The sequence below is a fragment of the Silurus aristotelis genome (assembly GCF_946808225.1).
Source record: "Silurus aristotelis genome assembly, chromosome: 26".
NCBI classification, from domain to species: domain Eukaryota; kingdom Metazoa; phylum Chordata; class Actinopteri; order Siluriformes; family Siluridae; genus Silurus; species Silurus aristotelis.
In genome coordinates, this window is record NC_139599.1 from 3,839,019 (window position 1) to 3,852,430 (window position 13,412).

Here is a 13,412-nt window from a genome sequence, read left to right on the forward strand (position 1 = left end):
TACAACATATTAGCATCAACATAATGATGTGAATCATCGCTTCCATCACTGACTAATTACTAAAATACTGTATAGACTCAGGACACTTTTCAGCTTCACATTTAGCAGGTTCGGGAGTTTTTTTTTTTCCAAATCTAGAAAATACACAATATGGACAAAAGTATTGGGAAACCCCACTTTTCCTGGCGTTTGTGGTTCCCAGAAAGCGCAAAACACCCAATTGTATAGGACGACTTTTGTATGCAGTAACATTGAATTTTCAATTCACTTGTTCACCTGTTCCAACCTGACAAAACCTCTGTGAACAAAGCGAGCTCAATGAAGATATGCTTTACATTGGTTTGAATAAAAGGTCTTGAATAGCCTGCTATAAAACTCTGACCTCCACCCTAGTGAACACCAAGTGGAACGCTGACTGCACCCCAGGCCTTCTCAAATCACCTACATCAGTACCTGACTTTACTAACATCCTTATTTATGAGCACAAATCTCCAGAATCTGGTGGAACATCTTCCCAGTAGAATGGAGGTCATTACAGAAGCAAACAGGGACTAAATGTGGAAAAAAGCACATACAAATCTTATGATCAGGAGTCCACAAACTTTTGTCCATATAGTGGATTTCGAAGCATGTAGTGTCAAAACAATAATGATCAGTAATAAGTTCTCGGTTTGAAACAGCTGCAGTGTTGTGAGGTTTCATGAGGAAGAAATGAAAGAGAAAACAAAATCATGAAGAAAAATGCGTTGTTTGTTTTTGTTTTTTTGATGATGGACAAACCTATGATAACTACTGACGAGAAATTCCGAGTGGACCGTCTTAAACGACTGCCTCTACCTCGTCTTAGCACCACCAAGTAGTAAAATCTATTTATTGCTAACATATAGGAAAAAAGGAAAAAGAAATATATCTCATGAGCAAAACATAAAAATAGTCTAAATTCCAGGAATTTTCTAAACTGTGAATTAACAGGAATTACTGGGAATAAACTGGAAATTGACAAAAATTGCAATTGGGTAGCCCATAACAGGAACTTAAATGTAGTTGGGAAAAAAAATCTTGCAGGTTAATAATCTTGGTTAAAAAATAAATAAATAAATAAATATATAAATAAAAATAAAATAATATTATATATATATATATATATATATATATATATATATATATATATATATATATATTGCAATTTCACTGAATTAGCTATAACCTACTACATTCATCAATCACATGCACACAGCACACTTACTGCACGGCTTTTGAAGCCACGCCCCCTACATGCATTGTGCATTCCATAACACACATCATTTCTTGAATCTTACACACAAAATAATGTCAAAAAACGTCCATCTTGGCAAGTATTCACCTAAATTACATAAATATTACATACATTTAACATTAAAACTTCCTTGTGCTGTGTGTAAGCCATTGTGCAACAAAATAATACAACATGTAAATCAAAGTAAAAGATGTCATTTATGAAAATTGTATTAGTTTGCATACGTCATCTTATGAACAAATCAAATGTTTCTATTTATGTTTGTATATAACAAAGTTTATATCAATTTCCTCAAATTTCTAATTCATTCCTAGAAATTCCTGGTAAGTTTCCAACGATTTTCCCCCTGATGAAGTACCCATAAAAAGTTCCTGGAAATGTTCTCCCCCTTTTGCAACCTTTAGCAGCATGTAAACTTTACACGTGTATGTCCGGCTGAAACTTCATGACAACAAAAAAGAAAAGAAAAAAGAATCACAAAAAAAAAAAAAGGAAATGATTATGTCCTCAGTAAAGACGTAGTTTGGAAAACTACCCCAGGTGGTGTTTAGAATGTACATAGCATTTCTTTGTGCTTCTTGGAGAGAAACGTCTGCTATATACAGCTTCATTAATGCTGGAAAATGCCCCTGAACGCATGCCGTACAATCAAGACTGAGACAATCGTAAAATTTTTACAGCTGTTTTTTGTATTTTTTTCCGATAAATATACTGTGTTGTTTTAACAATAGAAAAAATAACCTATAGGCATGTTCTGTGTTGGAATAATGTACTGCATGTCTGGTATGTTGGTTCTTTCTAGTGCTTAGGGTTTATAGGCTAGTCTTAAGCTTTTATATTCCCAGAATAAAAACTTTCTGTTTTCTCACTGCCTAAGGAAAGACCTGAGACTGTAAAAGAACAGTGCTTGCATTTCATTGTAACACTCCTGCAACCCAGTGATAAAAACATACTGCAACATGGAATGCAGTGTTTTAGTCTTAAAATAAAAATCAAAACTGATAAATAAAGTGATAAAAATACTAAAAGTTTTGCTTTTCTGTGAAACATATCCTCACGACGAGGGAAATGTGTCCGGTTTGCCGTCTTCCCCATACCAATTTCAATTCTGATTTTCGAATACGTACGAATAAATATGCAGAAGAGTTTACCATGCTTGCTTTGATCGGAAGTCAGGTTTGATCAGGAGAAATTTGGACAAAAAGTGGCACAGGATCTGTTTGTTTTGTATTCATTTCCGAATAATTGTTAATAGCGCCTAAATATTTCAATCAGTCGACAAGTGTTAATTAAGCCTGTTTTACACTGTGCTATTTCAGCTACCTACTGTACAACTCACCAAAATGTTTAGTTAGTTAATTAGTTTATGTTTTATCATCACCACTGTCATATTCGTAGATGTCTTTTGAATATTGTCAATTGATAATGCCATTATCTATTATTGGATTAAAGTTAGCAATAATTCATTCATATTAACTTTTCAAATTAAGAATTTTCAGACATGAAATTGCCTCTACATCAGCTTCTCAATGCACATACAAATGCCTTTTTGGGGAAAAAGAAAAAAAATTTGAAAGAAACGACTTAAGGAGTTGAATTACTAGGAACGATGCTTTAAATTATATATAATATATAGTGATATGTAGTGACAAGGTTTTAAAAACTGAAGTTTTGTGAAATTAGTGATTAAAAATGACAGAAATTAAGCAGTTACAGATCCAGTCAAAGGTTTGGTTTGTATGGTTTTTGAGACACATTGTTGTTCCTTTTTGTTTATATGTAACAAACTCAGTAAAAGACAAAAACACAAGAATTGGACAGTGAATGAGTGGAGAAAGTGCTGTGGACACATGCTATTGAGACAGATTTGACTGACAGAAGAACTTCTACAAGATGGAGAAAAGCAGAGAAGATGTTAGCAGACTGCCTCATATCTACAGTCAATTATGAAAGTGGAATGGTTAATGGTTTGGGGTTGTTTTGGAGCATGGAAGGTTGAAGATTTATTCCGAGTGAAAGGAAAACTGAACCAACATGGCAACCATTCCATACTTCAGCACCATGCAATTCCGTCTGGACTGCGGCTCATTGGAACCGATTTCACCATACAACCAGTCGAAGCGTATGGCCAAGCTCTGAAAGCAATGTTTAGGCAGCAAACAGACGGCTGGAGTGTTATCTATCGTGGAACGGTCTGCCCAGTCTCCACACCTAAATCCTATTGAACTGCTCTGGGATGAACTGGATCACAAGGTCAGAAAGAAATCTACCGGTGCGTATGACCTTTGGCAAGTTTTACAAGAGGCACGGCAACAAATTTTAGCTGTACGGTAAAAGAAAACAACTTTCCAGATACAAAGAGTATGTACAGCTGTTATTCATGTTATTCACTCAAGGGAGGATTTTTCAATGAAATAAAAACGTCAATCCGTTTATTCCGTTAAAAGACCTCATTTGTTGCATAGGAACAAAAGAACATGCACGTGTCTCTTAAAAACCATGAAAAACTGGGTGTTTCCAAACTTCGGACAGATACTTTATAAATAGTTAAGCTAATAGCATATTATAACATTATAAATGTTACACAGATAATGTTGACTAACCTTAACTGTGATCATTTTTTTTTAGTATTTTGGACATTTATTGCCAGCTTTAACACGTCTTTAAGGTTAGAAAGATAATTTTCGAGAAAGTATATTAATCGTCTTTTACATAACTCTATTTCGTTCGGATGTACTTTACACCTAATCTATGGCTCTCTTACAGCACCTCACGGTTTAGTAAGATTGAAATCCGTGATTGACCTGAGCCCAAACCCACCCTCTATGTACATTATAAAATGGCCACACTCTCTGGGTTGCAGTTGAGGTGTGTGGAGGTGCTACTTCCTCCGGGTGACTTCATACTTCGAGCACCACAGCCCATGGGAATGCTTTTCCCCATGCCTCCAATGATGACTCCTGATCCCGAGGTGTCGTGCGGTCGGCCGTAGACCAGGGCGGCCATCATGGTGTCACCGCTGACGCTGCCGAACTCGTAGGTGAAGGTTCCGTAATAGACCAGGATAAGGACGGTGAAGATCCATTCGCAGATGGCGGCCGCGTGCTGCAACACGAAGCTCTCGTGGATGAAGAAGATGCCGCCTGGGTTATGACGTGAAGTTAAATAGGAACAACCAGAAAAGAATGATGTTTCTTTGTACTTTGGTAAGAGGAAAATGTTTATACAGCTGAATTTTTATGAACTCATTGATTAAATAATTAACACAATTTTATTTTTAAATGCATGTCTGCAATTTTTACATTTATTTCACAATTTTTGAGATTTTTGCTATTTTTCCTTCATTTCTATGTGCCCTTTCATATGTTTCTTTTATTTCTGACGGCGATTAGCTCTGCATAAGGTCACGTCTTTTTCTTTGAGAGCTTCAGCCATTTCCTTGTATTCTCACTCGCTTTTTTCTCGCTTTAGCAAACATTTGATTCTATCTGACTTCCTGGTATGTTGAATAAAATGCAGTAAACAAGGTTTGTGCGTGATTAGACACAGCATCGAAGTGCATTCGAATAAATGAACAAGACTATGACATGACATTGGGTATGGGTATGTTTTGAGCAGGGTGAAATAATTCTTAATATTTAATACAATTCTAAACTTCTGCTTTTATATCTAAATATCATGATGGCGAAATCAAATAACTGGGCCTCGTTCATCACTCCTGTGCATATGAGGTAGTATCAAAGAGTTTTGCGACTACCTCTGTTTTCAAGAAAGATCTTCATTTATCTACATTTACAAACAATCTCCTTTAAAATAGTTCCTTTGCACAGCAATACAGCACTCCCAGAATTCCTGCTACTTCTGGAATATGTCCTGGAAGTCATCTTTTTTTAAGCATGTCAAGCACCTTCTGCTGGTCTCCGCAATGGTGTCAAAACGGTGACCTTTGAGCCAGATTTTCATCTTAGAAAAGAGGGCGAAGTCACGTGCGTTCCCACGTCTGTCAGCACCATGTCACCGAGCTCACCTCACATGTCTTTTGGCACACTGACTTATGAAGGTCGGTGCTCCCTGTGACTGTGCGTGCAGCCTTGTGCTGCCATCTGTTGGCATGTTACAAAACTTTCTGATACCACCTCATACATGTCTGTTTATCACAGACCGAACCTAAACTGATTTCCTTTGTTCCCCTGTACATGCGTTGAGATGACTAATAGCTTTCCCAACAAAATTCCAACAAATAAACCGAAAATCAAATCCTTATTGCGAAATCCATTAAATCTCTCAATGATGCGGCTCAGCCATCAGCATCAGCGATCATAGAAACTCTCTCTTCCTCCTTGTATTGGGTGCCATTACTTTTGTCCTAATTCAATGGTGAGTTTTATTAAAAGGCTTAAATTCCTGTGGATAATAAAAATGTAAATAAGATCTAAGATTTATAGTAAGATTCCAAGCTGATTAACCAGTTCATTTGCAGAAACAATTAATAAAGGATTTTTCATTCTCTTTTTTATAAAAGAACAAAGAATTCTAAGAAGAAATTGGTATCCAAGTGGATAAATGAGTAAGGATACTGAGGATGAGGGAGATCAGCGCTCCAGCTGACAGAGCCACACGCACGTGGGCCATGCAGAAGTCCAGCGCGGTCTCGGCAATGCGGTACGTGAGCACGCACTGCAGACACACGAACAGCAGACCTGCTGGAAACGCCACACCGGCTCCGACGTAATGCAGAGTCTTCGCATGGTCGACCTGAGAGAGAGAAGAATCATGAATTTGCTTCCAGAGTCACCCTCTTTGGTTGAAGTCTTGTTACTCGTTTTCTTCCTCAGCTCACCTGAAAGTTGCCCACCATGACGAGTCCGAGAGCGTTAATACAACCGGAGACCAGAGCGCTCGTGTTGACCCAGCAATGGTGGCTGTTCTCGATCACATGAGCGTAACGCAACATGCAAATCATTACCACTGCAGAGAGACACAGTATCCATAAATGACAGGGATGTACATATTCATTTATGTTTTAAAAATTTTGATTTTTTTTTTTATATAAAAAAGTTTTACAAAGTGGTATCAAAATGTTTCGAGATTAAGCGCCACAGATCCTCGCTTTCGCTGAACGTCCTCCCTCAGATGTTTACAATGTGGCAGTAGACAGCTATTGACAGTTTGGCCCCTAGGGACCGATTCTCGAAGCACAAAGGCGCAACTGTCGGAAATGATGAAGAGCATGCACTTGGTCGAGCTGCGGACCGTGGGGATGATGGGCTCTTCCACTGTGAAGACTGTTGCCTCGTCTCAGGGTCGTACCTGTACACAGACGTTTTATCACCGGTAATGATCCTCGACATGCTGACAGAGTTCATGGCAGATTTAAAGGAGTGATTCTTCTGCTCCTTGGTCAGCAGACTTGGGACAAACTTGACAGTGCATGTTCAAATCACACATGAGGACCATCTGGACTGTTCCATATGACACACCAACAATGGCAGCAATGTTGCAAATTGCTCTCCGATGATCATCATGCACAAGTTGCCGAATGGTTTGTGATTTTTGAGGGTTGAGCTCATTAAAGGTCTTCCTGATCTTTTGTCATATTTCAGTGAGGTTCTTCAAAACACCCTACTGCAGCACCGCACTGTAATCTTGCAGAATCGTGTCCAACATCTCTGTGGTAGAATTGCTCAGTTTCACAGAGTATTTCATGCTCGCTCTTTAGTCCATGACAAAATCGCAGACATGATAACGCAGAATAGCGCCATTTACAGCTCACAATGTACACAGGACGATGTCTTTTGGCATACTGACTTATGAAGGTCGGCGCTCCCTGTGACTCTGCATGCAGCCTTGTGCTGCCATCTGGTGGCGTGTTACGAAACTAGTCTTGAAAGTTTTTGATACCGCCTCGTATTTATGTCCAATTTATTTCTACTGAAAATATTTTGCGCTTGCGATTCACTATAAACAAACCTATAAACACCATAAACAAAATACGACGGTCAAAGAACCTGGTGTAACATCGGTGTGCCAGTAGTTCAGTCGGTGCTGCTACGACTTGATTCTCGTATTGCTACGTCTTTGTATTGCTACGACTTTATTCTTTAAAGTCGTAGCGCTACGAGAATAAAGTCTTAGCACTATGAATTTATTCTTGTAGCGCTACGCCTTTATTCTCGTAAATGATTTATTTATTTATTTATTTTTAAGTGCCACTAAAACCATGTCATTCCTCAGCTGTTCCTCAGCTAAAGGGTGTCTTTTGTTTTGTTTTTTTGTTTTTAATTGAAATATGTCTAATGTAAAACCAAATCTCACCAAACAGCAGATGAACCAGCAATATCAAATTCACTTCAGGTAGAAAAGCATCCCCAGACCCCCAGAGTATTTACTAGTAGCACCCACTTAAATGTGTTGTCCGTTATCAGAGTATCCAGCCCGATAAATTCACACATACTGTATAAAGTCGCAACAAACTAAGTCAGAAATGACTGTTTACCCATAAAGGCCCCGACGTTGCCTATGAGGCTGAAGAGACAGCTTTCAGGTGGGTAGCATCCGCATTTACTGCAAAACGAAAATCACAAACAGCGTTATCAGAAATGGAAGAATCGATCAAACGTCGCTCAGGAAAAAAAATATTTATCTGACCGCAAGCATCCGCCTATAGGTAAAAGTAGTAGAAGAAACCTGATAAGAGGGATGTCCTGTAGAGTACAGCAGGTCTTGGGGAAGCCCCTCTTGGCTGGTTCATCATTACAGGTCACATTATATGTCCTGTAAATTGTGTAAGAGTGTGTTAGATAGACAGATAAAACAGAAGCTGGTGTTCCATTAGCTGTGTGTGGGTTATGAGTTAGAAAACCCAATCAGATGTGACGGGCGGAATGCGGTCAAAGAGCCAACAAAGCCAACGGCAAGGAACAACATTGGGTTGTGCATGATCTGGCAACCCAAATGACTATTTCTTTCAGTGTCATACTGCATGTTGAATCATGGTGTTGAATAAGAAGGCAGTTCAACATGAAAAACGATTGTTAGTGAAGTGTGACTTCCTCGCATATTAAACATCATGCTGTGATTTATTTGGATGGAAGTGCAGCAGTAAAAAATTCCAGGTAAATTTCTAGTAACTTTCCACGGGAGTTTTTGGAAATATTGTAAGTTATAAACTTACCAGAAATGTATGGTAATTTATGGGAAACTGTACCATATACAAACATAAGTATAAACATTTTGTTTGGTCGTAAGCTGACATGCATGCAAACTAATACAGGTTACAAATAAGAACATTTTTTATTTAATTATTAGCATAATTTTGTTGCACAATAGCTTACACTCAACAAGTTCTTCATTATTTTGTGTGCAGGATTCAAGAAATGTTATGTGATTGAGGCACGCACAGTGCATGTAGGGGGCGTGGCCTCAATCGCCCTGCAGTCAGTGTGCTTGAAATTTCATTAAATCTGGTTGTTTTAACCAGAATTATCCTGCAAAATTGGTTTTCAACTATATTTATGTTCTATATTATAATGTGCGATTTTAAACAGCAAATTCCCAGGTATTCCCATTCATTTCTGTTAATTCCCATTGAAAGTTTCCGGTCTTGATTTTGCAATCCTGGCTACCGCATCCAAAGACGTCCTATACAATTGTGCGCCTTCCACTTTGTGGTAACAGTTTGTGTAACAACCACATACGGTTGAAAACATTCGAGTGTCCTAAGAGTGTTGTCCACATTGGAATGCTGGTGCACCTCAAGCCTCCGCACCTACATCAGCCCCTGACTTGAGGCTGAATGAGCACTAATCTGGGGGTTTGTAGAACAGAAAATGGGGACTGAATGTGTAATGGGATGTTCAGACACACAAACACACACAAATCTTGCAAATCTATGAGTAAAAAGATATTGATAACCTGCACTATTTGAAATTTAATAGAAATTGCTGACTCACCAGTTTTCGACTGGACACACATGGTGGTTCATCACTGCCATGGCATACCTGGAGAACATAACAATTCGATGTGTGACTGCATTGCGATACAGATCAAATAAATCTTTTAAAACAAAGCATAAATAAATAAAGAAGTATGGGACCTGTTTCCGGCACATTAGGCACAAAAAAGTTTGCCTAATTCCGACTGGTTTTCTCGCAATTCCGACTTTTTTTTTTACTCACAATTGAGACTTTATTTCTCCAGTTCTCCAGACGCCAGTTATGGACAGTAATGAAGTAAATGGAATTTGTTACTGTACTTAAGTAGCTTTTTCGTAGTCTCTGTACTTTACTGAAATATTTCCATTTGGGGAGAAATTAATAAATCACAAGACGGGGTTGAACACGCGCTCTGTTTTAGTGTTTTGATTGGCGCTTGGTGTATCTACTGATCACCAACACACAGTTCAGCATCAGTTCAACAGCTATCTGAAGTGATATTTTACAGAGTGTATCTCAACTTTCTTATTGTTGAAAGATTTATGATCACACTCTTCATGTCACCCAAATGAGGATGGGTTCCCCTTTTGAGTCTGGTTCCTCTCAAGGTTTTTTCCTCATAACATCTAAGAGAGATGTAGATGTTCCTCGCCACAGTCACCACGGCTGCTCATCAGGGATAAATACACATCATTCACCTTAACTGTTAAATTCTGTAAAGCTGCTTTTAGACAATGTCTGTTGTGAAAAGCGCAATAGAAATAAACTTGACTTGACTCGACTCAACTTGAACTCTAGTACATAGTTTGTTGACACCTGTGATTGTCACCTTGATAGAAATGCTGGTGTTATCATAAAAATCAGACTATAAAACAGACTATAATGTACAAACTGGCCTTAATATTAAAGATCTGCATCAGGATTTGGGCAAAGGTGTTACCAAACGATGCTTGTAAAGTGTTTTAATCGGTTTGTTATTTGTTTAACATTCCCAAACACTGTCAAAATTTTTTTACCTTCAACTGTATGCTATAACGCACCAGAATTCGATTTTGCATTTCTCATAGCCAAGCCTTGGACAACAGGCGTCAGTGTTTCGCAAGAACTTTACACACACTCACACTATCCATATCCCCGTGATGGAGAACGCCGACAGGCTGACTGGCAGAACGATCCAGGCAGTCATGAGGCAGTCCGGGAGCAGCCCTTATCCAAAGCATGAGGGGCTGCTGGATTGGGGCAACGGTGAGAGGGAGAAAGATGTGGTCAGGTGAAGCCATGCAGCGCAGGAAATACGAGAGGAGTGTTGTTGTGAGGGGAGAACACAGGTGAGCTACATCCGGAAAGCTGTTGAGTAAAAGAGAGACGGTCACTGTTTTGTGGATGCTCAGATTATTCTGGAAATATGCTTTTTTTTACCCACATATTTTACAGCGTTTTAAATTCCAGCATCCCTGACGTACCGAATACACTCATACCAACACAATGTCTGCCTAATTGCTGTTTTGATTAAAAAAAAAATAGACACAGATAACATCTGTCCAGTGGTGGTCACTATGCACTGATGCATGGCCTAGAAGGTGTCCTGGACAGTTATTATCAAATATTCAATTATTCACTTGATGACCCAATCCTGGCTATCTTTTCTTTTAACACATTTCTTCATCTCCTTCTTTCAGCTGCTCCCATTACGGGTCACTACAACGGATCATCTGTCTCCATGCCACCCTGTCCTCTACATCTACCTCTTCAAACCAACCACGTGCACTGCATCCATAAACCTCCTCCTCCATCTTCCTCTTTTCCTCCTGCCTGGCAGCTCCATTCTCAGCATTCTTCTACCGATATACCCCATGTCCCTCCTCTGCACATGTCCAAACCATCTCAGTTACACCTCGGCTTCGCCACCTTCATCTTCATCTCCTGTCGTTTTCTCACTGCCACCGACTCGAAACTATACAACAGAGCAGGTCTCAATACTGTCTTAGAAACTTTCCCTTTCACTCTTGCAGATATCCATCTATCCCACTCTTCTCCAACCTGTCTGCACTCGCTTCTTCACTTCTCTCTCTCTCTCTCTCTCTCTCTCTCACACACAGTCGACCTCTGGACCTCGATTCCTTGCAACTGCACCACTCCACTGTCCTCACCCTCATTCATGCACATTATTACTCTTGACAAATCAGACCTTGAGAACAAGATCAGTTGCTTCAAGTGTCCCGGTTCTTTAAATTTAATTTAAATTATATATATTGCACATAATAGAATATATAAACTATATGTTAAAAAGCATAAAGAACATGGTAATACACAATGTTAAAAAGGTGAGTAACACCGTAAAGATTGATGCAACATCTGGATACTACAGATGTGCTCCAGGATGAAGAACTGTACACAAAGTGACCTAGATGGTAGGTTATTTTGTGCAACCGTCTAGTAGACAGATTTATGAACAATGATTGAATATATATATATATATATATATATATATATATATATATATATATATATATATATATATATATATAATTTCCAGTCATCTATATAGAGACAAGGTCTGTATATTAGGCTTCTGCTAGCTATCTTAAACGCCAGTGTGCTCTCCATTCGAAACAATCAGCAAACCATCAACAGACAGAAAGAAACCGCTCCCGGTTTTGCGGCTCATTTCGATCTTTCGGTGTGAAAAACAAAACACTGATAAAAATCACGGAAACGCGTTTTGCTTACCGCAGCCTTTCCAACTAATCAATGAATAAATGTTGGTGAGAGGCAAGAGCTGCCCCGGTTGCCAGGTCTGTTTCAAAGAAACCTCCGAATGAGTCACAGCTTTGCAACTGCAATGTAACTTGCTAATACATTCTCCTAAATATCTTATTTTTTTTATCATCTAATTATAACATGTGGCGCAAACAAATAAGAAAAGGCCAAAAAAAATGAGCTCAGTATAGAGTATAAAACGACTACCTGGCAACACTAGTATTAGCGTTAGACCGCCATTAGAGGGCGGAGCTACGTGTGCAGGACATTATGTATAACCAATTATACATGTAGTTTTGTGATATTTGTTTTCAGGAATTACATGCATATTAATGCATATAAAAATGTTTTGTTCAATTATATTATATATCGTCACAAATACGTTAATACGTCACAAATTATTTGTTATGAAAAAGCTTTATTTTTATTCACGGGGTTGCCAGGTGTATACAGTATTCATCTTTTTTTTATTCTCTCAAATACTTCATTATAAAAAAGATTTAAAACTGTTATATTTGAAATCAGATTTTACATTATTATTTTTTTTTTAATAAGTGCGGATTTGTACACTTCATGTAGGTTAGATCCAGTTTTAGTCTTAAGATGAACTGGTATTGTTTGATTATATTATATAAAATACATTTTTTATTTAAAATTATTTTTGTACGCCACAGCAATCTGCAGTTTATGAACATTAAGAGCATCATTTGCAGTTTTTTTTTAATGTACTACAAAAACAGGCATCAATAAAGGTGCTACAATAATTGCAAACAAAAAAGGAATTGTCAGAATAACCTTTAATAAATCAACCCAAAGTGGAGTTATGTTTGAGATTCTTCAGATATCTGTAAAACATCATATCCGCTACAGTATACCCAGAATTATCCCTGCCGGTGGTATTGCATTGCTAGGGGTTACTTCAGTGTTTCATCTGGTTGCTAGAGGTTACCTACGGTATTGGTTGCTAGTGGATACTACAGTATTTCAATAGTTGGTATGGGGTAATACAGCATTTTGCATGTTAACTGGTTGTTATGTTATTCCACTTGATCACTGAAGTGTATGGTATTGCAGCCAAAACTAATTTCTTCAGTGTTGGTAATGTGGGTAGTTGTAGAGTCTAATGGGTTCTAGGGGTTACTATAGCATTACATGGTTGCTTGTAGTTACTATAGCATTTTCAATTGTCGATAGGACTTGCTACAACATTTCTAATGGCTGCTGGCGGTTACTACATCATTTCTAATTGTTGCTAGGGCTTAATACAGCATTTGTAATGGTTGCTAGGGGATTCCACAGTACTTTTATTGGTTGCTATAGGTTGCTACAGCATTTCTAATGGTTGCTAGAAGGTACTACAGCATTTCTAATTGATGATAGAATGTATTACAGCATTTTAAATATTACTAGGAGTAACTACAGCATTTTTAATGGCGGCTATT

General features: G+C 38.2%; 1 protein-coding gene across 2 annotated transcripts; it reads right to left on the reverse strand.

Annotated features, from left to right (window-relative positions):
* Window positions 1–1,454: 1,454 nt before the first annotated feature.
* Window positions 1,455–12,074, reverse strand: tmem150ab (transmembrane protein 150Ab). 2 transcript variants are annotated; one of them, XR_014531766.1, is made up of 9 exons: window positions 11,941–12,074; window positions 10,332–10,557; window positions 9,229–9,276; window positions 7,964–8,050; window positions 7,773–7,840; window positions 6,117–6,244; window positions 5,854–6,031; window positions 3,668–4,419; window positions 1,455–3,620 (listed from the first exon to the last, which is right to left on the reverse strand). XR_014531766.1 is itself a non-coding variant. In XM_083531157.1 (8 exons), exons 2-8 carry the CDS (start codon window positions 10,394–10,396, stop codon window positions 4,109–4,111), a joined length of 885 nt encoding a protein of 294 aa, XP_083387283.1. In that variant the 5' UTR covers window positions 10,397–10,557; window positions 11,941–12,074; the 3' UTR covers window positions 1,455–4,108. The 2 variants fall into 2 exon arrangements, 1 of the variants encoding a protein (XP_083387283.1); XM_083531157.1 differs by having other exon boundaries at window positions 1,455–4,419.
* Window positions 12,075–13,412: the final 1,338 nt, after the last annotated feature.